This window comes from Centroberyx gerrardi, chromosome 24, assembly GCF_048128805.1.
Source record: "Centroberyx gerrardi isolate f3 chromosome 24, fCenGer3.hap1.cur.20231027, whole genome shotgun sequence".
Classification (NCBI taxonomy): domain Eukaryota; kingdom Metazoa; phylum Chordata; class Actinopteri; order Beryciformes; family Berycidae; genus Centroberyx; species Centroberyx gerrardi.
This window is the reverse complement of record NC_136020.1, coordinates 3,684,179-3,711,622: the sequence shown is the minus strand read 5'-3', so window position 1 is coordinate 3,711,622 and position 27,444 is coordinate 3,684,179. Positions and strand designations below refer to the sequence as shown.

The window sequence follows — 27,444 nt, the reverse complement described above, 5'->3', positions numbered from 1 at the left end:
TTAGCATACACTATGTTGAGTGATAGTAGGCTTCATGTAAACACTTTAGCAGTTAAACTTGAGGTGCTTGTCAACCAGCATCAGCATCAGTCTGGCCTCCAGGGCTGGATCCTATCTTCAGCTATATTCTATTCTTATCTGCTGTGGATGAATTGCTAATCCCCAGCATGGTCAATCATTTAGATCTAACCTGTGACCAGAATCAGAAACATACCGTAACTGTTCCAGGTATCTTCAGGTTTCAGAAAACTAAAATGACGAGGTTTAAGACCCTTTCAATGCCACATGGAATTGAATTTTCATTGTGATTAAAAATCACAATGAAGAAACAAAGCTGGCAAAACCAGCCTATTTTTGACTGAACATAACTAATGAAAGTTCTGGACTATAAGTGGACAGAATAAGAAAAAAGAGACCAGGGAGTTATTTGTTAAGGGACATGAAGTCCAATTGTGTTTAGTAAAGTAGAGAGGATGCAGATTGTACTACTAACCCTGTTCTGGATTAATCTAAGAATGGACATGCAGCACAAAGAAACCTGTCATTGCATGGTGAAAAAACAAGAACAAATAACTGTATTTAAGACTTTTCAGACTTTTCAAGGACTTGTGAATACTTGGTGTTCTGCATCTCTGTGCACCACTGCAATATGAGTTATATAAGAGCTTCAGAGGGCCAGCAGAGACAGAATACTTTAGGAGGCACAGAGAAAAGAACTAACCGCCGCCACTCTTATGACAAATTACATAAGGAGAACTGCATGAACACCCACTGCAGGCCTAGGTGTGCTACTCCCACCACATGCACTGTGATGGAGATCCACAGTGGCAGCTGGAGGATTGCTATTCATTTCATGGTGTCACTTTTCTGATAGTGCTCAAGTATAGTTTCAGAACATTCATTATCAAATTAACAAATAGGCTGACACATTGGTTTTTTTTATGTTTAAATTGGTCATAAATGTAATTGAAAGCTCTAAAAAAGTCTTAAAAATTGGGCTTTCTGAAAGCTGCAGACAGTTTCAATCTAATCTCACTCACTCGCCATAATTAGTTGAATTTACTTGATTGCACTGATTTATGTATTTAATTATCCTGATATTTTGTTGAATCAAGATTTATTTAGTTGAATGAGGCTTCAACTAAATAAATCTTGTGCTCAGTAGCACAGTAGCCATGGAGTGCAGTCTGACACTGCGATATGACCTGGATTCTGCTGCCCTGTTGCCTACAGAGCTCATTAATAAAATATGGAAGCCCAGCGGAGGAGAAGGAGACTCATCAGAGGGGAGCGGTGGTGCAGCGGAGGCAAAAGGACGATTACTGTCTTACTGGGCTGCATGGAGTAAGGAAAAGAGTCAGGGGAGAGAGAGAGAAATTTAAACTAGAAAGAGAGGGAGAGAGATAGGGAGAGAAGGAGAGAGAGAGAGAGAGAGAGATATTAATTACTGTTTTTGTTCCTTAGTGACCATGGTGGCCTATAATGCAGAACACAGAGGGGAATGAAGGCACATTATTACCATCACCACAGGGGCAGAATGGCCTACACACAGGAGCAATAATATGCCCATAAGCTCTCTCTCTGTGTGTGTGTGTGTGTGTGTGTGTGTGTGTGTGTGTGTGTGTGTGTGCGCACACACACACACGTCATCCAATTATAACATGGTGTATGAACCCTGTATCACATTAAAAGCACATTAAGTTGAGAGGAGTAAGCTGACTAATTAGAGCAGAGATCCAACAGAAATGTCTAGTGAAGAGCTAATATATCACCATGCTAAATACTGGAATAATAATAATGCTTTGTGATTTGCATTTTTGGCTTGAGAACAAGGCTTTTTAGGAAGGGAGGGGGTGGCCTTGAAACTCCAATGGGCGGGACTTTTTATTCCAAAACAAAGTACAGACTAGAAAGTGAGTTTTGAAAGCCAGAAATCTCAGCAGTAATTATTGAGTCACTGGTATTGATCAACAACCCTATCAACTCCTATATATAGGCTTGGGTCATTTTGTGTAATGGGACAGTTAATATGTTGCAGCTTTGATATTAAAGTCAGCAGAGGTGGTTTAGAGTATGGTTTACAGCATGTTCTATCCATTACATTTCTGCCACATAATAAGAGGCTGGCTTTAATAATAAAGCAAATATACACAATTTCAATAGATCAACTTGCAGCACAGTTTTCCTGCTTAAAGTAATTCTGCCCATTCAGTCCAGTTACACACTGGCAAAACACTAACATGAACTTTACTATCATTTGTTTTTATCTTCAAAAATGTTCATGATAAATGTAAGACTAATATGACTCTACAGTGGGTGCATCACTGTTAGTTACCAACACTCATCACATTCAGGTGAATGTGGAGTCAGTGGAAAGGCGCCACCTAGTGGAAAGTTTGAGCCATACAGCTCTAGTTCAGATAGACATGAATCTGCTTGCATGAATCAAAGGTTGAAGTAATGAATTGTATTCTTGCGTATTTGTGCTTTTCTGTGTATTTTATGTATGTTATCCATCCAAGAAACTGGACAGCCTGTCTTAATCTTGTTGAATGAATCGTGGTGATTCGTGCTTTACTTAAGTAACTCAGGAAGTTTTACTCTGACTACATTTAGAATTAGCCACGTATTCCTTTTACTTGAGTAGTTTTATGCGGAAAATATCGCTCAACTGTTTTTTTCTCTCTAGCCTAACTAATATTTCAGCCATATCTCCAGTCTTCCTCCTTCCTTCCTGTTTGTCGAATCAGCTAACATGAATGCACAGCAGCGTTAGGTAAAGGCAAGTCATGTGTTCCACAACCGGCTCCCTCACTTTACGTTACATGACATGAGTATAGAACCTCCTTGGTATATACTCAGAAAGGTCGACTGTGTGACAACTAAAGGTAAATTCACCACTTGTTTTCTTATTTGAAGCGTTTCCTCACACTAATATCGCTTTCTCATCTTAAGACAGTTAGCATGGTATTTTGCTAATCAGCTAGCTTAGGTTGGCGCTGGTTATTATCCTGTTCCTGGTTTGATGTTGAATATAAAATTGGTTTGTTTTCATTTCACCTCCATTTGGAACCATTAGTCCATATTCAGGCAGAGCTTTGTTGTAACTTGGCTTAACAACAATATTATACCATCTTCACTTTGCATAGCTGCCATTTTTCTATACATATAGTATATCCATCCATAGTTTTGAAAAAGGGAACAGCTAATAATGTAACTTGTCCAAATCTGCACATGCAGTACATATGTAATTTGCATCTGTAAGTGAATGTACTGATGGTATTTTTTTGTTTTTGTTTACAATGCACACATATGTATGCTCTTCTGTATACTTTAATCTGAAACTGATAATTTCAAAACATGTACAATGTATGAATGGGAGGTATGGGAAAACGTATGGAAACACATTTTGCACATAATGTATATTCCTGGAAATTAATATCTGCTATCTTAAGATTCCCATATCCCTCTCGTTGTTACATACTGCATATATATTACCATATACTATATATCACCCTAACAATGTTGCAATCCATACTTTTATTTTAACCATACTAATCACACTTCCATTTTGATTGTATCTTAATTGTATACACTGTTTACCTTTTTCCTTCTTTTGTGATTCTGACTGTATTCTGATTTTGCACATTGTTGTATGTCCCACAGAGATTCTTCATCATGGGACTAACCTGGTGAAATAAAGGTTAAATACAATTGAATCCAAAGAAAACACAACAAACTCACCATCTTCTCTTTCCCTACAGGAGAAGGACGCAGGTTTGGAGAGAAAGATGCTGGGACTTGGATGCTTTGCAGGTGATGTCCATAGTGGAGGAAGACTTGTGAGATGTGTCTTGCAGCAGAGTTTTCCTGCCTCTGTTCAGACCCACATACAGAAGATGTGGCTCTCATCACAGCCACTAACCAGAGGGCGTCATCACACTCTCAAGAAGAGCTCAGGACTTTATGGGTCTTTATCACAGCACATACCTGGAAAGCATCATCCTCCTCCTCCTCTTCGGACCCAGAGGTGCTTTCTCTCTCAAGGCCCCAACCGCTCCACAGAAACAGCCAAAATCAAGCTAAGGACCAGGCTGGTGGTGACGCTGCTGTTTGGCGGGGGCCTGCTGGGTACATGGTGGTACGTTTACTCGGAAAAGCAACGCAAGCTGCAGAGGCAGCGTGTGGAGCAGCTGAAGCAGGTCGCCCTGGGTCAGGGCAACTTCAGCCTGCTGGACCACACGGGGCGGCCCAGGACAAAGAGGGACTTCCTGGGAAGCTGGGTGCTGCTGTACTTTGGCTTCACCCACTGTCCCGACATTTGCCCCGACGAGCTGGACAAGATGAGCGCCGTGGTGGCGGCTCTGGACCGGGACCCGGCCCTGCCGCCCGTCCAGCCCGTCTTCGTCACCGTGGACCCGGAGCGGGACGACGTGGCGGCGCTGGCCAAGTACGTCAAGGACTTCCACCCCCGGCTGATCGGGCTGACGGGCACCGCGGAGGAGGTGAAGCACGCGGGACGGGACTACAGGGTGTACGCCAGCCCGGGCCCCAAAGACGACGACGGGGACTACATAGTGGACCACACCATCCTCATCTACTTGATCAACCCGGACGGCCTGTTCTTGGACTATTACAACAGGATGAAGAACGAGGAACAGATCACAGAGAGCGTCAGGAACCACATGAAAGTCTATGTGAGGGAGCGGGCCATGTTCCAACCCAATTAGGAGACTAATATACTGTATTTCACTCCTAAGTTTGGATTCATCACTTCCTATATGGAGAAGATTTCCCACCAGACTGACCAAACTGACACCAGAATTTCATTTGGACAATAGAGTGACAATACAGCGTCTCAGTTAGTGGTTGATGGGACGTTCTTCTCTGTTGCAGCCTCACTTTGTGATTTATGCTGATAAAACAGGTGGATTTTTGCATAAAAATCTTGCGAAGTGCAGCTTTAACTGTTGAAAATTTTGTTGATGCCTCACTGATTAATGTAATATATTGTTTATGAAGGATATATAAATTATTTGTCTGTCATTGATAGTGACCTGGACTTGTACTGTTGCCTTATACCAACAACGCAACCACATGGTGGTGTTATTTGGTAATGGGTGGTCAAAGAAAAATCTAAGTCAACCTGTTATGGAGCTGCTCAGTGTCCAACAGTAGAAGACTGGTTGTACTGGGCTGTTCGCAGTGTGAATGTGTGCAACTGCGTGAATGTAAAGCAGGAACATGTGCATTCCACTGGATAAATAAAGGATAGAAATACAGTATGGGAAGCGATTACTTGTGCGATTGCACATGTACATGCCAGACACCTTCAAATGATTTAATTTCCCGCCCTGGTTTAGGTTTGAATCGCGACAGCACCGCTACTGTACTTTCCCACTGTCTGAACAAAGAGGTGTATTCCAGACAAGGAATCTGATCCATTTTTTGGGGGAAGTCAGGGAATATCAGGGAATTTTACAAATGGGTGACTTTAAAGGAATATAGCAGAATGTGTTTTCCCAACTTGTTTTACACATGTATTGCATTAGCTGGTTTTCAGCCCAACTGGAGCGGCAACCAGACTGAAAAACATTAACCAACCATAAAGGAAGAACATTTTTAGGTCATGGAAGTTCTCTGACTCACTTTTGTTAAGTCATGGAAGATTACATTAGGACCATTATTAGATGTTACCCTTGTAACAACGCATTATGTAATAACACCGCATTATGTAATAACTCGACAAAATGTAATACATTTTCACTTCATTATGTAATAACACCCGCATTTTGTAATAATCTGCCGCATTTTGTAATGCACAGCCTGAACGCAATATGTAATAAATTTCCCCGCATTTTGTAATAAATTATTACATATTGCAGCCCACTCCCACTTGACCTGAGAGGCCTGGCAGGAGTGTAGGCTACTCCTTAAACATGTCTGTAATGTATTTGGTCCCACTCCATGTATTGATTTATAAACAAGCAGCACTGCCTTATATTCAATTCTGTGGCTGACAGGAAGCCAGTGTAGTGACTTCAGAATCGGGGTGATGTGGTCTGACCTTTGGGTCCCTGTAAGAACTCTAGCAGCTGCATTTTGAATAAGCTGAAGCTTTTTGATGGTCTTTTTGGGGAGCTCTGTCAAAAGACCATTGTAGTAGTCTGCTAGAAATAAAAGCGTGAACGAGTTTTTCCAGGTTGGCTTTTGACATGAGGTCCCTGAGTTTGGCTGTATTTGTAAGATGATAAAAAGCTGATCTTGTTACTGCTTTTATGTGGCTATTTAGAATAAGATCAAATTTAACGCCGGTCTAATTTAATATTTGGGAAGTTTAATTTAGCTTAATTGTTAAAAATATAACGTGTACAGATGAAGACATCCATTTTGGTTGGTTATTACATAATGCACTGTATTATTACATTTTCATCATAAAAAAAGTGCAACTCCCGCATTTTGTAATAACCACCGCAATATGTAATAATTTATTACAAAATGCGGAGAAATTTATTACATATTGCGTTCAAGCTGTGTATTACAAAATGCGGCAGATTATTACAAAATGCGGGTGTTATTACATAATGAAGTGAAAATTTATTACATTTTGTTGTGTTATTACATAATGCGTTGTTACAACGCTCTAAAAATGTTGATTTCCAGTCATTTGATTCAGGGAATATCACTCCTCTGCATTTAAGTACATGTTAGCAATTCCCACAGAGGTAAAAATGCACGGTTTGACTCTGCTTACAGTCCTTTTACAGCTTTTACAGCTGAGGGAATCGTCTGGTTTACCTAAATTTAAAGAAATGAAAACTGAATATCTTAGACTGACAGGGCAAACATAAAACCTTACAAAACTGCTTTTGATAGCCACAACTTGTCAACCTTTTATCAAACCATCATTTTAACTGATTTTTTAAATGTTTTTATTACAAATATTACCAATATTTTAGAAATCCTCAGTGAAAACTGCTGCATAATTTTCCAATTCCAAGGTTTTCTTTAAAATTCTCTCAAACCATTTCAGCAATTAATGAGCGCATTTATACAGACAACCAATAAGAATGCATACCTGAATAGCATTATTGAATCACTGGCTGTATCAGAAGCAATGTGCAGTATGTATTAAGAATAGAAAAAGAGTGCACATGAATTGAGGCGCAGACAGTAAAACAGAATCTTAGAGTAATATTTCAATTAGCGCACAATTAGCTTTTACTTTGAAAACGAAGTGTAAAGATCATACTTAAGTTAACAAGAATGTGAACCTTCATAATATATTATTCTATATACAGCATGTTGAAATAAAGAAGTGACTTTGTAATAAAACAAAGTCTGGAAAAAGAGTCAACAAATCCTGAGGGCAGCTGATGTTGATGGGTTTCTATGCATGAATTTTTTTATTATCTTTGCCTCACTGACTTGTAGTTCAACTACAAGACATCAACAAAAAATAGACAGGGGGAAGGAAAGAAAAGCCCAAACAATGTTGCATCTTGGGACACAGAAGTGACTCTTTTTCTCTTTTGTCATCTTGCACAAAAAAAAAAAAAAATATAATAATCACAAGTTCCGCTTTTTAATGAGGTGTGTGCTGTCTGGTCCTACTGCACACCCGCGGTCAGGTAGAGGTTACAGCTGCGGAGGCCTGGAGGGTTTTGAAGCGCTCAGTGGCCCTGTGTGTGCTGAGGAGCGTCAGTCCCATGGTGTCGAGGCTCTCCTCCAGCTCCTCCAGCCCCTCCGCACTGTCGATCTCCACTGTGTAGTCGTTGGCCTGGGGGAGAGCGGAGAGAATTCGACAACATCAGTCATAAAATCGATTTTAGAACAAAGACAGTGTTTGTTAGATTTGGTGTCAGGTGTCTGGAATTGGATAAATATTGTAGTATTTACCAGTTGCAGTGACGCCAGCATGTACTTGCAAGCTTCGAAGTTGTCCAAGCCGTGGACGATGGAGGCAAAGGATTTCCTGCTGCCCACGCCGTTTAAAGCCCCTACAATCCTGTCCCCATAGTCATGGATGTCAAAAGCTGGACGCTCCTCCTAGAGACAGAGAGAGTAGATGACAGAGGAACAGAGGAACAGATGTCAGCGTTTCACATGTGATTTCACATATTGATTATATTTGGGCAGCCCACCCAGGGAAATTGGGCCATTGCAGCAGCAAACAGTGATACAGCAAAGAAAAATAGAACATAAACATAAGAATAGAATAGAATTAAACGCGTGCAATCAACAATCTGAACAAATGTTAAGTAGAAAAAGAACTAAAAACGAGATGCGAGGTAAAGCAATAGTACGTTTAAGTATCAAGTAAAACAAAAAAGGAAAAAGGAAAGTGACAGGAAAATAATAAAAAAAGAGAGAAAGCTGCAGCAACAGTGGCCCCCTAGTTTGCCACCATCTTGCATCATATTGTGTTATATTTGCTTCGCAAAACTAGCAATAATCAGATGGGAGTATAATAGAGAATTTGCAAAGATACTGAGCGCGCTACATGAAATGTCAATGAAAATGCAACCAAAAGTATAAACAGTATAAACACATGGAACTGAAAAACATAAACAGCAAGTGCATCATTATTTGAATAGACAGAGGCACTGAAGGTACAGAGCACAGAATGGCATTGCGTGTGGTAAAGTCAGACTCAGTGTTGTACCTGCATTGCCAGTTCAGGACGGATCTTGTCCTCCCAGTCCTTGACTCTTCGTGACAGCGCTGTTTCCTTGGCGTAACCCCGTGAGTTCACCAGGAACTGCTCCTGCAAAGAGTTTCATCAAGAAGCCGTTATCATCTGCACCGTTGGAGAAGCTACTTTGAAAGGCTAGTTTCATAAGCTACTAGTTACTGCACATTGGAAGAAACAGCAAAGTTACGGCAAAGCTTCCCTCAAGACAAATATATATATATATATATATATATATATATAAATATATTGGTTTGGTTTAACTGAAGTTACTTAGAAACTAGTTCAGACTACTTTGCAGATGTAGATATGATCATTTTTACAATGTCATGTAATACAAAATTGTATTTTACTTGTAATAAGTGACTAATAAAGTGAATGTTGACTGTTTCCAAAACAAATAATCTTATCTAGTTTGTTAACACTCTGTTGGATGTATGATGTAATGTCTATCACTCATACATTTATACTCAGTCTGGACGTAGTGAAGCGAAGGAAATTCATTAGGTACAATGTGACAGAAGATAGCCGATTTCTATAACACACTGAATGCGTACCACACTTTTCTTCACAAGGTCTTCATAACTCAGTCCATCCCTCTGGGCTTCTGGAATCATAAAAACACAAAAATACAGTTAATCACTACAACCAAACACACTTCATTAGAAATCTGATGACATAAGATGATGTGATAATAATTTACCACTTGCCCAGAATGTTTTCGTCTTTGGATGAAATTAGTGGATTATCTGACACCAACGAACAATAATAACTTGCCCAATACTCATCAGTTCTTCAAAGACATCTTTCTCTTGAATGTGTTGTTTCCCTATTTCTGCTTAAACTTTGCTTGACAGAACAGATGGATTCATACAGTAGCTAATGTCTTAGTGATTTCAGACTGTCTTAGTCTGACATCGCATTTCCCAACATGAATTACTACTTCATTACATTTCTTATTGGCTTTTTGCAAGTGAAGTTACATTTGGGGTGACATCATTGGATGTTGGCAGACTGGTCTGTCTGCTAATTGACAATGTGTGTGATATGAACGTGATGGTGTTTTGTTTTTTTTGTTGCCGCTGTTGTTTGTTTTGTAGCTTTTCCAGTAAAAGCAGTGCTTCCCGTTTACACCTGATTACACGAGAACTGTTAAGTTTGAGTATCACAGCTTATTTTTACCTGGTGATATAAAGTCTTGTCCACCTCCAAACTCTGCTGGAATGTCGTCAGGAAAGGGTTCGTGTTCATTGTCTGAGTTGTCTTCACCTTTATCAAAGGTGCAAATAAACATTAATCATCTTAAACTGGACATCTAACTGTACTGACATTTACATTAAAAGCGGTAGCAGTAACTCAACTTCAGACACACTTCCTATGTCCTGTGCCCTCCTTTAGACCATTACTCTTGTACAGCACTAGGGCAGAGGGTGCAGGAATACTAAGGAGTATGTTAACAGTATGGGGGGGGGTTGGGTTACCTTGCAGGTCGGGGTGGCGGAGCTGCTCTAGCAGCTCCTCCAACCTCTGCTCCACCTCTGGCTGCAGGAATGTCCTCTTCAGCTCCTCATCAGAAATAACCAGACCCTGAGACGGTACAGGCCGCATCATTAACTGCCTCACACAGCAGCATACATATTTGATGATGTGTACATGCGCACTCCCCTACCGCTTTTCTGAAGATCCTCTTTCGGGTCTTCAACTTCTCTTTCATTGTACTCAAATAAATGTAGTTCAGGTCTGCGAAAGAAATGGTCAAAATGAATTGAATAGTCTCAGGTTTACTTTCATGTATATAAAGCATAATGAGGTAAAATGAAGTATGATTTAAGTTAACTTGTTCAATCTCAGTTTTCAAAATGTCCCTCTATAACTTTTCCTAGAACCACGTACTATAAAAACCAGTTTCGTTCGATTTTCAAAATTGTTCAATTGACAAAAACCTTTGACCTTTCTCACGTTAAATTACTTAACACATTTGTAGATTTTATGTAACTGTTTTGATTTTTCCCACTTTCAAACTTGTGTCGTTTCTTATTTTTCTTATTCACATTTCATTTAATGCATTGATTTTTTCTTTTAACCCATTTTCTCTTGAATGGGTTTCCTATTTTTATCTCCTCCTTATGTGTTTTATTGTTTTCAAGCCCTTTGTAAACTCTGCTTATAGGTAAGTACTACACAAATAAAGTTTTTTATTATTATTATTAAAGGAAAGCATGTGGGACAGAGTCGTTACCTGTAAACATGGGCCCATTTTTTAACTTGTGCTCAGGGGGATCGACTGCAACAAAAGGAAACAATTTTGTGAAGTCCGGACCAAAACATCATACCATAATCAGTCTACCTTACAGAGTCTAATAAGAAACATAAAACACAAATGCAGTCCCTTACATATTCCCATGAACCAACTCCTAAAGTCTTGAAGTGAAGAAGGACGTTTCCTTTTCCTCTTTCCGCCGTCATCCAGACCTTCAGGAACCTTGTAGCATTTCCCTAGCGAGCCAAGAGGCAACAGAAGTCTGTAAACATGCGCTCTGATTATTGTATGCTTTTATAGAGAATGCATACCTGTTAGTAGTGCTTCCTTACCTGTTTTAAGTGGCTTGTCCTCCGCAAATACAGCATAAGGGTCATGTAACCTCCACACATTCGCCTGAAACAAAACAAGCCAACAAACCGCAGAAATGGTTTCAAAATGGTTGTTTCATTAATTGTATTTCTTGATACAGAGCAGATTAGAAACCAGTGTCCAAAATTTCTATTTTTGGTCTTAATTTTCATCTACAGAATCAGGTATTGTGTGTTAATTTCAAACTTGTTCACTCACTTATTACAATGGATCAAGTTTGTAATTCATCATGAAGTGCTAGAGAACTGAATACAACCAATGTTACTGTCTCAAAAAGTTACCTCCAGTGTGGTGGATGACCCTTATTGATCCACCACAGACAAAATTTACGGGCATTTGGTGCTTGGCAGGTGGTAATTATCACACCCTATTAGAAACATTAGCTTACAGCGTGTGTTTTCTCCTCCTCCCTCCTCTGTTTGTCGGCGTCGACGTCCCGTCTCTCTCGAAGCATCCTGCCTTCACTAGGGGCCTAGGAAAGGACACAGGAGAAACAGAACGTATTCCAGGGCATCTGGAGGTTTCAGAAAGCCAAATTTTAAACTTTTTAAGGTCTTTTAATGCCACCTGGGATTTAATTTAAGACCAATTTAGAAACAAACCTGGCAAAACAAGCCTATTTCTGATTGAACATAGCTAATGAAGGTTTTGAAATGGGCATCAACATGACTGTGGATGTATACTTATTCTATGTGTGCACTGGACAAATGGACTGTCCTGTCTGTGCTAGTGAGCAATTTATAAGGTTTAGGCACTTACGTTTTTATTATATGTATGATCTTTTACTATTTGTTAATTTAGTGTGAGATGAATATACCTACCTGGTGTCTGTCAATGTGCTCGTCTGGTCCATGGTCCATTTCCACATCATTGTCCTCTATAGGCAGGAAGTTGTCCTCTCCACCACTGTCTCCACCCTCATCGACGTTGGCCACACATTCTCCAGCATCCACTGCTTCTTGAGCCACTGCATCTGGACAGAAAAAAGAAGCTCAATCAGTCTGTCTGTCTGTGTCAATATAAACTGAATGGAGAGACAGTCTGAAACGTTGCCCCCATAATCAAATGGAAGTATAATAGTCAGCTAATGTTGCAATGCTAAATGAAACGTCAATAACAAGTCGTCAATACCCCTTACTTTGGATAGACGCCTACTATCACTCAACATAATGTATGCTAAACTGTTAGCATGGAGACTACTATCACTCAACATAGTGTATGCTAAAGTGTTAGCATGGAGCCAACTATCTACCGGGGACATATGGATGTTCTCATCACTTAAAGGCTAAATTGACCAGCGGGACAATCTCCCAAAAACCTGGTGTATTCCTTTAACATAAACTATGGTAAGGATTTGCAGCAGCTACACTATATCACTTAACTAGAGTTTCGGTGGACCTACCTTGCTGCTGAGGGAGGGAGATGTCAGCTGGGCCATTTGTGTGCTCATTGTTCTCAAGTAAGTCGGAGAAAGCTGAACCCAGGATGAGGAGGATTAGATCCTGATCGCCTGGGATGAAGGTGTTTATCCGGAAGTCTTTATGGCTACCCAGTATCTCACTTTTCACGCTGTAGCAGACAAAAAAAAAAAAAACTCTCGTAAGCAGGTTATCTGCAAGTTTCAGAAAGCCAACTTTAAGACCTATTAATGCTACCTGGAATTGAATTTACAACCAAATTAAAAAACAATAAAATAAAAGAAATAGGCACTTGAGCTGCCTAATGTCCCGCCATAATCACCATGAGATATTAAACATAACCAGTTACACTAATTAGGTCATTAAGTGAATTAATGCATTCATTAGTATACACTTCTATGTCAACATACTTGGTATATGAAATCTGTATATTAAAGTATCAACAAGTTATAGTAGTTTAAAATATATATACTGTATGTATGTGTATATTTTTCATCATTAATATGCAAGTTTATGCAGCAAGGTGCTCCAAAATCTAATCAGTTCCTCTGCTCTATAGGGGGAACCTGTGGTGTAAGTATGACATTTCTATCATATATTGTTCTGGAGTTACTGTGTTCACAAGAATGCGTCTACAGACAGACTAATAATAATGTCCCGCCACCATGATACATAAAGATTAAGACCTCTAGTTACTGTATTTAAGACATTTTAATGCATTTTGAGGGGGTTTTTTTTTACATGCTGAGCCATGGCATGACATGACACTCACCTGATGAGAGGGAGTTTCTGCTTCTCGTGGGTCTCGGGAAGAATGAGAGACTCGGGAGGGAGAGGCGCCACGTGCACAGACTGAACAACATACAGTGGACATAGCAATCAGCTCTATTCACACATACTGCCCATGCATACAAATAACAGATAAACACAATTAATCTATACTAACAACAAGCTATTCCAGTCTCTCTTTATTTGACTTTACTATATGTAAAATCTCATTGAACTCGTGCTTCTGGGGGATATACTGACCGTGTTGGAATCAGCCTCTTGTGATTTCTCTATCACACTAGAGTCCAAAGGTATGAACTGAAAGGAAACAAACAGAAGACTATTTTGCTCACAATTTCCACTCTTATGCTGTTATATATCATGGATCTGTGATGTTCAATGCATTCCAGGAGATATACCTCCATCGTAGCTGCACTGGAAATATGCCAACGTGACGCCATGTTGTCTACGTTAGGCCAGTTACCCACATGAACAAGAAAAATACACCACCAAATAACAAAATGGACCCAGAAATGCAAGGTAGCTTCTATTTCTTACCACAGCACCATCATCTGCATCATGGTGGGTTGTTGCCCCCTCTTCATCGTTCTCCTGGGATCCTGCTGCCTGTTTATCACGTCTGTCAATAGAACAGCATTAGAAAAACAGCACTCACAGAAATAGAGAGCCTAAGTCCCTCCCCTTCCGCTGTCCCCCATGGGACCTTATTTCGGAAAAAATATGTACGGTAGTCAACGGCGAGAGACAAATAATTGTTTGATCCCGTTTGAATTGTGCCATGACTTACACATATGATGTTTTGTCAATTTAAAAGATAATTTTGCAAGTCAAGAAAGTCGCAGTTTGTTGTAAAACAGTACAGTAACGTTTAGTTTTGTGTGAAACCGCTCAGTGAACTACATCTCTCGTCTCGCACAATATACGTCACCAACACCAACATGGAACGAAACATAGGAAACACACAGGCATCGCGTTAACGTTAGCCCCCACTGTACTAAAACTATCCTAAACCAGTTTAAATCCATTCTTACTGTCTACCTTCCAGGTTGTGTATAATACTCCTGCTATCTGAGAGGGACTTAGCTTCAGCGGCTCTGGGTAGCTTGTGGAGAGATGAAGTTACGTCACTTGCGCGACTTTTGGGTGTGTAGTCTTTCTAATTACGTATTTTTACAGTCTTATAGTTCAACAGTTTTACGACAAACTGCGACTTTCTTGACTTGCAAAATTATCATTTAAATTGACAAAACATCATATGTGTAATTCATGGCACAATTCAAACGGGATCAAACAATTATTTGTCTCTCGCCGTTGACTACCGTACATATTTTTTCCGAAATAAGGTCCCATGGTGGTCCACCGGAAGGGGAGGGACTTAGGCTCTCTATGGCCTAATATTTCTGCACCAATCCTGACAAATGTGTCCCCGATGCAAAAATACATTTGAATTCAATGGGACAGAACATTTAAAATACCTTGTCAATCTGTGTACACACACAAATATAAGAGCTTACTTCTTGTTTCTGTCGTTGATGTAGTCCAGAGTTTGGTATACCAGACTGTACAAGAGTTCCACCTGAGAGTATAACAGTGACATTTAACACAAGGCTTATAAGGATTAGATAAAAGAACGTGTGTTTTGCATGGATTTATTACTTGCTGTATACCTTCTTGCTGTAGATGCATGTTGACCCTTGGATAACAAGTGCTGCTTCTGCAAAGTTCAGCTTGATCCTCCCTCCATCAAATGTGATGCACATCCCATCCAACTATCAGGGCAGGAAGACAGGACTGTTTTCTAATGGTAGGTAAACTAAGGACCAAATCCTAAGCCTAACACATTGTAATATCCATCTAAAACATTCCCAGATGTAGTATTCTCCCAGTGGCACAATAAACATCATCATGTGATTCTGTTAGCCTCAACAGAGACTAATCTTAGTCTCTGTTGAGGCTAATGATTCTGTATCACCACCATGGAAACCGCTTTCTCTTTATAACCATGATAGCTGAAGTCTGCTGTGCATTTATCATTGTGAACTTTAGAGAGACATGGAACTCATTACCTCCTCCAGATAGTCGTTTAGCTCAGAAGCCACATCAATGTCCCAGTTTTTGGTGAGCTCACGGATAGGCTGCAACAAATGGGCGAAGCGGTTCTCTCTAGACTCCATGGCTTCCTCACTATGAATTAGAATACATTAGGATTCACTAAGTAACGTTACCCGAGTTAACGTAAGATCTATAGGTAAGAAGCCCTCAAAGACAATGTTAATGTCAATGCTTTGGTACTCAACTAGCCGTTGTCAACAAGCTTTTGTGTTATCAGCTGTCATAGCGTTTGTAGCTAACGTCAGGTTAACTTGTACGCCAAACCCCATTCAAAAATCTGGCAACCTAGTGTGGTCTTGCTTATCAGCACACGTACATAGCTTAAGACGTTTTACGAAAAGTTATGGTGTTTTGGTAGCTAAATTCGACACACAACGGATCCATCAAGGAGCACATAACTTATTTCTGTAAATGACAACTTTTAGAATTGGTTCACCTAATATTCTTACAATGTGAACCAATTCCAAAAGTTGTCATACCAAAACACCATAACTTTTCGTAAAACGTCTATGTACGTGTGCTGATAAGCAAGACCACACTAGGTTGCCAGATTTTTGAATGGGGTTTGGCGTAGAAGTTAACCTGACGTAAAAGTTGAAATTATATTTTAGTAAGAGCTACTTGGTGTCATGAATGTACGCCGAATTGAAGCGTGGAGCCTATAGATTCATAAAAAGTCTTAAGTCGTCTTCTGTCAGGTGCGTACGATTGCCGATAAGCCCTGAAACATCACATTAATAGATATTTAAACGGGATAAGGCTACGTTTAGCCGTTAGCTCTGTCAGCTGTCAGTAAACGTAGTTAATGTGGGTAATTATGTCTAACTGAGTCTTAAAGTTGCATTGCTTGAAAAGCCACAAAAACGCACTCACCGAGACGGTTGAACAAATCATCAATAATAGTTTGCCAGTGTTAATGTGTTGCTAATTTTACTTATTGTGACTTGACGCCAAGGAGGTTGACGCTTGTAGCAGTTAGCAACACAGTCGAATAACCCGCGCTTACTTTCTTCTTCGCTGTTTAGTTTTGCGTTGCTTGGAAGCGCTACTGCCACCTATCGGCCCCATGATACACTTGTTTAGTCTCTTGGCCGCCAGATGGAGTGCGTGCACCTTGTATCATTAGTACCAGATGTTCTCTGGCCTCTTCAATGTTATTAATTTTTTCTTTAGAGGTTTTGAGGCATTTTCTTTCCATTACACTATAAAACATTCTTCAAAATCTGTGGGAAATTAGACACAGTCTATTATAAGCTATTTAAGAAATTATCATAGGTTATGTATTGGCAGTTTTTAACTGTTTTGTTAACGTTTTGTGGAAAAACAAAAACAAAACTTAACTCGGCAATCCCTCCAATACAAATTGCTGGCCTCCGCCGTTGGAAGCATAACTTGGGAGGTGGCAGCTAAACACGAGTTCTCAATATATTTGATTTAAAAAAAAATGTGTGTGTGTTTAAAATTAGGGATTTACGAGACTATTATATGACTATTAGGCCTATTTGTTAACACTGGATTTTAATTATTTTAAATGTATGTGCATTGTCATAAATGCAAGCATACACTAACAATTAAAACTGGCTTAAATAAAAACTAAAGCGCTCGTGTGTGCAAGAGGGTTTTAGGGGGACAGATGCTGCCTTCAAGTGCTCATCGTAATATCGTAATTCCGGCCTCTCAGTAGCTAGTGAATACCACGGAAATAAAATAGGTCTTGTAACGAAAGCAGCTTTTTGTCGGCTGCTGTTTAGGTTATGGCCAAGTGGCGCCGATCAAGTTTGTGCTGTAGCAGAAGTAATAGGAGAAAATGGGATGTAATTGGTGTTTTAAATAATTAATTTATTAGCCGAAAGTTGTTATAAGTTTATGCACCACTTTTACACTTTTACTATCAACTGTCCATGCTCTCAGCCATTTTGCAACTTTCTCAGTCGTTTTTACCACATTGTTGGGTCGTTCATGTGCGTTGAACTCGTAATCAGCATATTTCCGATAGCACTTGAAGGCAGCAAGAGAGCGAGAGAGAGAGAGAGAGAGAGAGAGAGAGAGAGAGAGAGAGAGAGAGAGAGAGAGAGAGACGCACACACACACACGCGTGCGCGCACAGAGAGCGAGCAGGAGAGCGTGTGTGTCAGACTACCTTAAATCGCTACGCTCTGCACCACGTGACAGGATTCCTGGAAAGTTCCTGGAAATGCTCCTTTTGTGTTAATGGCACATTCTGGTTATATGGGTTATATTGGTTATTGGTTATCGGTGTGCACACATGTTGCCAGCAGAGTGACGGACACTATGTTCAAGACACAGTCAAGACTTTACTAACACTTCGGGAATAAATGGGTTTCAACAGGGCGCCCTTGCTTGGACAAAGCTTTAACTGACAGATCCTATAGTGAGTGAAGTGAAGCTGGAGAAACACTGGACGGCTGAACCTCCATCTCCCTCCTGTCTGCCCTGACTCGTCATAACAAGTTAAAGGAGAGAACAAGCTGGCAAAATCATCCATGAGAGGAATAGCTTCACTCAGCCAGTGGAGCTGACATGTATATGTGCTGTATATGGAGGATAAACTGGTTTTGCTACACTGAGCCAACGGGCTTGGCTAGGTAGCTTGGAGGCTAGCAGCTAGCTCCACCACCCAGACACAGTTGCCCACACTGGATCCATTCTGGTATGTAGCTCTAACTGTTGTAATATTACTCAGTGACTGCTATGTCAAGGTAGTTGGCTTATTACATCTGCAGGTCTGTTGCTCAATAGAGAACGATAGGCTCTGGATCACCTTTACTGTCATCTAGTCTCCAATAAGTCCCGATACGTTCAGTTTTCTCTGGCAGGAGAAACTCCATTAAAAATCGGCCGATTTAAGGTTGCCTCACCTATCGGCAAACATACACATTTCGTACAGATTATTTAATACCTTTTACGAATCGTTGGGGTCTCCTCTCAAATTCGGCATACAAGTGACTCGTCAAGAACCTCTTATTTTAATAAAATTACAACTTTTAGAATTGATTTGCCTGTTATTGCCACAGTCCTTTTCCACCAGTGCACTCCGTAGAGGGCACGACGCGAGTAGGGTGAACCAATTCTAAAATTTGGAGATTTTATTGAAAAGAAGTGCGGCTCGGTGAATCACTTCTATGCCGAATTTAGCAAGAGACCCTACTGATTTGTAGGTCTGAAGTCATGTTATACGAGGTATATACTGTTTGCCTATAAGCGAGAATTTATTACATTGCCAGATTTTTTGAATGGAGTTCTACAACACACTCCATCTAAGCGGAACGACTCTTGATGATTGGTAGTTTTAGTCCCGACTAGCCCCAGTCGGGACTAAAACTACCGATCATCAAGAGGCGATACTCTGAAATTCGCCCGAGGCTTTGTTGCCCTTTAATGTTGCAACATTATGCGTAACACAGGCAAATATAATTATAATAACCGTCACAATATCATAATAACAATAATTACATAATAATGCTCATAATAGATCAAAGAAATAATATTTTGCTAAATTACTCTGCAATATTCCCTAGTTGGGTCTAGCTGGTGTGTTGAAGAAACATGCATAATTTGATTGATTTGCTTATTTGCAGGACAGCACTAAACAAGTTTGCAGATTGAGAGGCAAGCAGTGCCTTCCCTCCACACCGTGAAGCCTCTGGCTGGGTAGACCTTGTCCCATGTCTGTGCTGTGGGCCTACAACTAGGCTGAAGGTGGTTCTCCAATGACCTGCCAGTCATCTGAGTCTACAGAAGCCATCCAGAACGAGAGAAGAGCCGACAGCGACTCCAGGGTTGTAGAATCGGATGAGAGCCGCATTGCGTTAGCTATGAAAGACTTGAAAAACACAGGTAGGCCTTGTGGTTTCCTGTTTCTTCCTAGCACAGTCACCTTTTGAATTCAGTTCACTTTTGATCAGTAATTTGTTTTTACTTTATTTGTTCTTACAGAAGCATATAACATTAACACATTTGCATAAACAAAACAATACAAGTTATGTACTGTATGTGCTAATTTTCTTGCATGTATATGTATATATATGAATTTTGAGATTCCTGTGTATTGGTGAATGGACCTACACATGAAAAAAAAGCTCTGTGAATTGTTTTCTAAAATGATCCCATATGAGATAATAGTAAATGGCTTTTGATCAACAGTAGATTTTGTCAAGAAGACAGTGCTGTATATATTTTTGCAAAACACATTTTTTTGAACTCATTAATCATACTATTCCTGTTCAACCATGTTTTCTTTTGGTGAGATTTTAAAATATGTAGATTAGTTTGTAAACTCCTGAATTTGCCACAATCTTGGAATTTGAATTTAAACCCCCAGACATCTAACAGTTTAGACATTTTTCTAGGGGCTTTCCTTGAAATGTGCTCAAATTTAGTAATATAATATAATATATATAATATAACCTAACATTATCATAATGCAATTCTGATTTGATGATAAGTGCTACAGCAGAGAGTTGGGCCATTTCCATGTCAGGGTGAGTGTATTAGGAACCATACAACTACTGCTGCTCTCCAATTTAGCAAGCATTTTCACATTTAAATATGTGATTTAATAATTGGATTGTTTTAAAAATGTACTTTAATTTTCATGCCAGAAAAAAATGACAGGTATTCAGTTTTTCCCCGAGTTTTTCTTGTAAGGGTGGAAAAGCCTCTGAATCAGCATTTAGACCATCATGGGACACTAAACTCTCCATTAAAACCCAGACAAATGAAATTCTACTCGACAGACTCATGGGTCACGATGGCTAATGGTTGACCACAAGACTACACAATTTGTTGTTTTTGACCCACTGTCATATTGTGATACTTGTTGTCGTGAAGGATAGTCTTCAGCTACAGAGTGATATGCCATAGTTGACAGTCATTGTCGTAAAATTGTACAATTACCACAGAGGGTATTTTTTGCTAATTAGAAAAGCTGAATGGAAACCACAAAAATTGGATAAAACTCCCTCAATATCGTTATTATATAAGTGTTTATTATGCTAGCTTGAAGCAGAAAATATTTTTGTCGACAAAAGAAACTGCAATAAACAGCAATGGAATAAATAATGATGTAGGCTTGATATGATCAGCCTGACCTCCCAGAAACATCATACCTGCTGTCTTTCCCATGTACAAGGAGCCCATTGTGGTTGTATGACCATTAGTTGGTACATTAGAATATCATACATGGTGTTTCTACATGCATAAGTCTACATTGTGGTTGTATGACCATTAGTTAGTACATCACAAAGTGCATTTCTTTATGTTCCACTTTGCATGAAAAATGACCAACATTAGCTGACACCGAAGACAAATAACTAATTGTTGAAAAGCTATTTTTCAATCAATTCTTGAAAAACTAGATTCTTGAAAAGTGCTTTCCATTTCTTTCATTGATGTGTTTTTCTGACATTCAGGAAAGGGATTTATTCACTTCAACGCAGCTGATGGAAACGCAGCTAATTCGCACTTTATTTTTTGAGATATTTCAAAAGTTCATGTAAAATTCGCCTGACACTTGGGTGAAAACATAGCTATTGTGGTAATCAGTTTCATATATGGTTTGTATGTATTTCTTGTATTGTTACTTTTTTTGCAGTGTTATTCAGTGTCTTAGGTGAAGTGTCCCCATTTATTCCCACCACTTTGCTTATTTCTGCTTGATGTCTCTCTGGAATAGGCTGGTACTGGGGCAGTCTGACTGCCAACGAAGCCAAAGAGATTCTCCAGGATGCTTCTGAGGGCACCTTCCTGGTACGGGACAGCTCCCAGAGGGACTACCTCTTCACCATCTCCGCCATGACATCTGCAGGTCCCACGAACCTGCGTATTGAGTACAAGCATGGCAAGTTCAAGCTGGATTCTGTGGTACTGGTAAAACCCAAGCTGAAGCAGTTTGACAGCGTGGTTCACCTAGTGGAGCACTACGTTCAGCTCTCCAGGACCACCGATAAAGCGGCTTCAAACTCTCAACCCTCAGCGCCTCCCAATGGGACAGTGCAGCTGCTCTTGACCAGGCCCGTCTATACTGCCACCCCTTCTCTGCAGCACCTCTGCCGCATCGCCATCAACAAGACTACCAGGCAGGTCCAGGATCTGCCTTTACCCAACAGACTGAAGAACTACTTGACAGACTATACCTACAATGTGTAGGGATTAAGGAAGAGCATGGGACTACAACTCATCTATGGAATAATACGAGTGCAATGCATCAGCTGTGTGTAATGACCACTGTCTAATCCCATGTTGAAGCCCCGGACCCCACAAGTAGCCAACACCTCTTCGTAGAACTTCAAGGGACAGGTGGTAAGCAGTGTGGTATTGTCATCAACAGGGTCCAAAATTCTCACCTGCCAAATGCCAAATGCTGGTAAAATGTGTCTTTGGTGGATAAATCAATAATGGGGTCTTCACACTGCGAGCAACTTGATTGATGGGTCGCTCTATTCTAACTGATTGCGCGTGGTGCAAAAAGCTCCGATTGCATCTATGTAAAGGTCTGCAGCTACTAAGTTGTGAGTAGGCAAATCATGTATTTTTGCTGCTCTCGTATTGCCTTTCATAATGTTACATCATTTTAACAATTAAACACAGCTAGCTGGCTAATAGCTAGAGTTGTAGTCTACTCTGTAGAGTAGAGTTAATCAAAAATGAACAGGAAAAAAAACCTCAGTAAAGTTACTCCCAAGCCTATCATCCATCCCAACAATGGATGGTTTCCAAGCATCGTTTTTTAGACGTTTATTCCTGTAGTCTTTCAAATAGAAGTTTTAGAGAACTGGGAAGCTTTATATGGCTGTAATCAACTTGTCGTCCATTTTACAATTGCCAGGTGGAACTATTGTTCATGAAACATAATCACATTTGAAGGGAAACAAGAAGTGTGGAGATCTGATAGGCTGTTGACAGCCGATGACAACGGAAAGTTCAGCCATGGCCAATTTTTTCTCATCCGACAAGCTTGTTGACCATCCACACATTGGCCAAGTTTCCGGGGTTGTTCAGCTCTATAGGAAATGAATGGACTTCCAGTATTTTAAGGTATACTGGTATGACTTCTTGCAAAGGTATGCGTTTTTACAATACCTTCATCAATGGTTTTTTAATGCTTTATATTCTAAAAATATTTAAAATGCACCTAGATCTAAGGCTGCGCCTAAGAGGTGCACATCACGTTATGTTCTCTGTCACACCAGAGACTAAACTTTTTTTTTTCTCCAATATTGAACTAGGAATGCAACCGTCCTGTCTGCAAAGTGACATTACCCCAGCTGCTAGCGAAATCTAAATATTCAACAAGTTACGTAATCATACATCGAGTAGAAAATAATTTTTCTCTAGTCCATTGAACATCGAGCTGGCTGTGCAATTGTCATTTTGTGATGCGCAGACCAGTAGATCGGTAGCATTGTACCCAATCCGACAGAGGTTCCTATTGCGGAAACGAAAGTGAGACTGGCATATTGCCCCTGATCACCTTTGGATTCCACTGGACACACTGTTCTTACTGTAGGTAAGGCCAAGTAATAAATCCATAACCCACGACAGGCCGTAATATATTGACATTAAATCAATCAAATTAAACACACACACAACCACCGGCACAAGTAAATTGTCAACCTGTAGGAAATGCTGTAGACTGTTTTGAATGAAAGCTGCACCCTGACATAAATGTTTTGTTTGCTCGATTTTTTTTAAAGGAACAATCAGTAATATTTTACTGGCTCGTTGCACAAAATGACCATAGCATATCAGTGGGGGATCGCAAATGTTGTTGATCAGTGCCAGTCACTCCACTGTTACCTCTATGACTGCTGAGATTTCAAGCTTTCTAAACAAGCAGTCCGGTCCGTACTCTCCGTTTTGGTGGAAATGCACCATACCCTCAGGCATTTCAATATATGCCCAAGCTCCGCCTCCTGAACTACCCCCCGCCCCCCCTCCTCCCAGGACACCGCTGCAACGAAGCCAAAAAAAAGCCTTGTTCTAAAGCCAAAAAGGCCAAAGACAAAGCCCGCTCCAAAACCTGAGTGAACATTGCTGTGGCATCTCAAAGGTGGAGGGAGCTTAGGACTCTGAGAAACTTCAAGACCGATGCTAACGTTAGTCACCCAAGCTAGCTAGCTAACGTTTCTTGTTTACATAGCAAATGTTAGCTCGCCACAGCTTCGCTGTGTCACATTGCTTACTAGTTGCTATGCCAACCATCACTTCTGGTTGAAAACAACAGATTCTGATTTTCTGATTGACGCAAAGTTTGACATTTTTCAAAGTATTCGTCACACCGTTGTGAACGTATCCACTGTCTACGAGAGGGTGTTGTATTTATACTCCATTACGGAGGTCCTCCATTGACTTGAATGATTTCCGGCATAGCCAACGGAACTAGCGTACGTCAGTTGTGTACGAGGTGTGAGACTAGTGGAGGACACACGTTTGCCAATGTTGTTGTAGTTCCTATGGCTGCCATTAGATGTTACTAAAGAGTCCATATTATTGATTGTTCCTTTAACTCCTGAAAACATCTGCAGGTTGCACATAATTAGGGGAAAATTTTATGTTTACTATCCAATCTTTTCTGTTATTTCATGTTTTATACTGTTCAACATTCATGCTCATAATAAAAGTAGTGTTATTTAATACCATTTTGATTGATTCTCTAATTATAGTTCAATTTTTCTTATTTTTTAAGCGTAGTATGAAGAGTCAACGATCTGAATGGGGGACAAAATCTGAACTCATTGGTTGGTGTCCTAGAGTGATGTACTTTTCATAAAGTGTAATTTATCTTGGAAAACCAAATACCATCATCAACCATCAACCACCATCAAATATCGTCATACCGTCAAAAACATGAAAAATATTGTGATATGATATTTTGGCCATATTGCCCAGCCCTAAGTTCTAGTGACTTGTTGATTGTGTTGCTCGCAGTCTGAACGCACAGTAAGGGTCACTTCCAACTTTTTGAGACTATAACGTTTTAATGCCTCAGTTATATTCAATCTTAGGTCTTTGCCTGTTCTCAGACTTTGTCCCTGCTGGCCACCGTACACTCTAGCAAATCAAAGCATAAAATGGCTCTATATCAAACAGGCTCCTGATTGGCTGCCTGTTTCACTGCTCTACACAAAGCAGTAGCATCTAAACTTCCTGGATGGTTAACTAGTCTAACATTACCAGAAACTTAATGTTATTCCCATGTGTCAACACATCACAGGTGTGAGGCCGCCAAAAGAAGGCAGGTAAAGTTGTTTTTAGTTTACCAGTCCTTGGCAGGTCAGCTAAGTTAATTTCAGACACTGGTCACCACTAAACATTCAGATGGGAAATGTTATTTGCGGTTTTATTACCTCTGGTCCATTAAAAGGTACCAGGGAATGTAATATGTAGAATTACAGGGCTGGGGTCCAGGTTGATCTCTGATTTGTGATTTTGGCATGTCTCTTCCACAGAACCTGATTGGTTTCTGAGGATGGGGGGGGGGGGCAAAAGTGTGTAAAATCTGTTGAGGTTTTAGTTCTACAGTAGGTCACTCAGGTAAACAGGGCTTGGCCTCTGTGAGGGGTTGGTTCTTGCACACCTTTGTCCACATTTTGACGCTCTTATTGTTGCTCTCATGTCTGAGACATGAGCATCCAACACTGTGTTGGCTTTGGTTCGAAATTATGTTTTTATTTGTTCATTATCTATTCTATTGTTTTTTTTCCCTTTTATTTTTGCATTGTAGGCTACTCATTGAAGGGAAGGGGTGCTTTATTCTCATACAGCTATGATTTCATGGTGATGAAGTGCAAGCGACATACAGTAGACAATAGGCCAAAAACACAATTTCTCTTCCTCATGTTCCCTCAAGAGATTAAAGACGATTAACATTGAGATTCTTTAAGTTCTACATGAATAAATGCTTACTATTAACATAAAACACCAGTGAGCAGAACAATAAATGTGCAGCATCATGGTCTGATGTCTGCCGTCTTGTGGGTCTACTGTACATATCACATCTATGGCTATGACAATACAGGATTGACTAAGGTTTGGGACTATGTGGCAAAAAAAAATGCTTTGAGGAAGAAACCAGCTGTAGGCCTAATTGATTTTTTTTTTTTTTTTTTTTAATGTATTTATTGATTGTGTCCCACTGTGTTTCCTGGTACATTTTCTTAACAAAGCTGCACAAAATTTTAAAGCATGCATTGTCCTATCAGTTGGGTTGAAGATCACCGGTCTGCCTTCTAGGCATTGACCGTCATTGAATGAGTTGTGTGGCTGTTGTGCCTCTGTATTGTTGCTGTTGTTGTCAATAGACAGTATAGAAGCAGGTCTGGATGAATTCCACTTATGAGACAAATAAAATTTTTATACGGTGTTTAATGACGTTGCTGTTTAGTTTTTTGGGGGGGGGTTTTAAGAAAACGAATAGCCCCTATATAGCAAAAGTGAAATGAAACTCTTTGCTATCTGATTACTCTATTTGATTTGCTGCTGACATTTGCTGACTTTTAGTGGGTAATGCTTGAAATTTTGAGCGCAAAATTACAATTATTTGGGTGATATCCAAAGGACAACAGATGAAGAGAAGTTAAGTACCGTAACCTTAGCTACATTTCAGCAAAAACTTAAACTCCTCTCAGTAAAGTAGTCTAGCTCGAATGTCAAGGAAGGTGGTAGGTAGGCAGACTCAGCAGACATCTTGATTTCGCAGAGGTGAATATTTATTTACAGTGCTCTCCATTACACGTGTAACTCAGGCAAAATAACAAAAAAACACAAGGAAAATAACTCATAATAAATCAAACAAAAGGCACGTGTTTGTGGCAGCACGGCCTCACCTCTCCTCCCGAGGAGCAAAAACCCATCTGACTATATAGGGTGTTCAATTCTGACTGCTTCAGCCAGTACCATAACAACGAGGTTAACCTACACAGTAACTTTTAGTAAATTACTAAATGGCTCTATAAAAGGTAAGTAATCCTAACACATTACTTTAGAATGCATCAAACAAACAAAAGAAACATTCCTACAAAAAAGAAAACCCTTCCACTTGGTTTGGCCCAGTGATGTCAGCATGACATCACCAATACCATAAAAATCAGGAAATGCTGGGCGGGCCCCTCCCAGACAGTAGTCCCGCATGGTGGGTCTGAACAGGAAGGAACAAACAATGGTAAGTATGAACAAAGAAACAAACGATTAAACAATGTTCCAACCTGCAACATAATAAAGGTAACTGAAACTAACTTATGGCTGTGTGTTTGCTTTAACCTACTCATGTGCTTTGATGTGAACTGTAACATAATGCTAACACAAACAACCCCGGGATAGTAAGTGATGCAATGTTACAATAGCAATGGTAAATTATAACCACATGAACACATGCAGAAATAAGATGGTGTACTGTATAAGATGAACATGTAAGGGACAAGTGGTGAGTAAAGGAGAGTTCTCACCCACTTTGTCACCCCCCCCCCCCCCCCCCCCCCCCTTAAGACAGTCACTCCTCAAAGGAACTGGACAGGAAGTCAGCCACAACATTCTGGTGTCCTGGTCTGTACTGGATCCTGAAACAATATGGTTGTAGGGACAGATACCACCTGGTAATCCTTGCATTGGAATCTTTCATTCTGTTCATCCACTCCAATGACCGATGGTCAGTCTCCAACACAAATTCGTCACCCATTAAATAATACTTCAAAGTGTCCAGGGCCCATTTTACCGCCAAGGCTTCTTTCTCAGTAGAATACCTTGTTTCCCTTGGGAAGAGCTTGCGGCTTATGTACTGCACT

General features: G+C 40.1%; 3 protein-coding genes across 3 annotated transcripts; 2 read left to right on the top strand and 1 right to left on the bottom strand.

The window, feature by feature from the left end:
• The first annotated feature begins 2,778 nt into the window (after positions 1-2,778).
• On the top strand, positions 2,779-4,899 carry sco2 (synthesis of cytochrome C oxidase 2). Its single transcript, XM_071915790.2, has 2 exons — positions 2,779-2,888; positions 3,765-4,899. Exon 2 carries the CDS (start codon positions 3,792-3,794, stop codon positions 4,728-4,730), a length of 939 nt encoding a protein of 312 aa, XP_071771891.2. The 5' UTR covers positions 2,779-2,888; positions 3,765-3,791; the 3' UTR covers positions 4,731-4,899.
• Positions 4,900-7,110: 2,211 nt separating this feature from the next.
• ncaph2 (non-SMC condensin II complex, subunit H2) lies at positions 7,111-16,615 on the bottom strand. The gene is made up of 20 exons (XM_071915795.2): positions 16,517-16,615; positions 15,598-15,715; positions 15,199-15,300; positions 15,046-15,107; positions 14,069-14,150; positions 13,772-13,828; positions 13,515-13,594; positions 12,727-12,893; positions 12,146-12,297; positions 11,713-11,796; positions 11,285-11,348; positions 11,087-11,188; positions 10,932-10,976; positions 10,362-10,432; positions 10,174-10,279; positions 9,875-9,961; positions 9,250-9,299; positions 8,666-8,767; positions 7,900-8,049; positions 7,111-7,780 (listed from the first exon to the last, which is right to left on the bottom strand). Exons 2-20 carry the CDS (start codon positions 15,703-15,705, stop codon positions 7,628-7,630), a joined length of 1,824 nt encoding a protein of 607 aa, XP_071771896.1. The 5' UTR covers positions 15,706-15,715; positions 16,517-16,615; the 3' UTR covers positions 7,111-7,627.
• Positions 16,616-17,836: 1,221 nt separating this feature from the next.
• socs2 (suppressor of cytokine signaling 2) lies at positions 17,837-22,259 on the top strand. The gene is made up of 3 exons (XM_071915779.2): positions 17,837-18,314; positions 19,243-19,501; positions 21,339-22,259. The coding sequence occupies exons 2-3, from the start codon at positions 19,375-19,377 to the stop codon at positions 21,809-21,811; spliced, it is 600 nt and encodes a 199-aa protein (XP_071771880.1). The 5' UTR covers positions 17,837-18,314; positions 19,243-19,374; the 3' UTR covers positions 21,812-22,259.
• The last annotated feature ends 5,185 nt before the right edge of the window (positions 22,260-27,444 follow it).

What these genes read in the sequence shown, in the direction of transcription:
- sco2 (XM_071915790.2), top strand. Translation starts at nt 3,792, where the DNA reads ATGCTGGGACTTGGATGCTTTGCAGGTGATGTCCATAGTGGAGGAAGA.
- ncaph2 (XM_071915795.2), bottom strand. Translation starts at nt 15,705, where the DNA reads ATGGAGTCTAGAGAGAACCGCTTCGCCCATTTGTTGCAGCCTATCCGT. An exon ending in CTCCCTCCCTCAGCAGCAAG is followed by an intron (nt 12,298 to 12,726) that starts GTAGGTCCACCG and finishes TTTTCTGTCCAG; the next exon opens with ATGCAGTGGCTCAAGAAGCA. An exon ending in AGAGGATCTTCAGAAAAGCG is followed by an intron (nt 10,280 to 10,361) that starts GTAGGGGAGTGC and finishes GTACCGTCTCAG; the next exon opens with GGTCTGGTTATTTCTGATGA.
- socs2 (XM_071915779.2), top strand. Translation starts at nt 19,375, where the DNA reads ATGACCTGCCAGTCATCTGAGTCTACAGAAGCCATCCAGAACGAGAGA. An exon ending in GAAAGACTTGAAAAACACAG is followed by an intron (nt 19,502 to 21,338) that starts GTAGGCCTTGTG and finishes TCTCTGGAATAG; the next exon opens with GCTGGTACTGGGGCAGTCTG.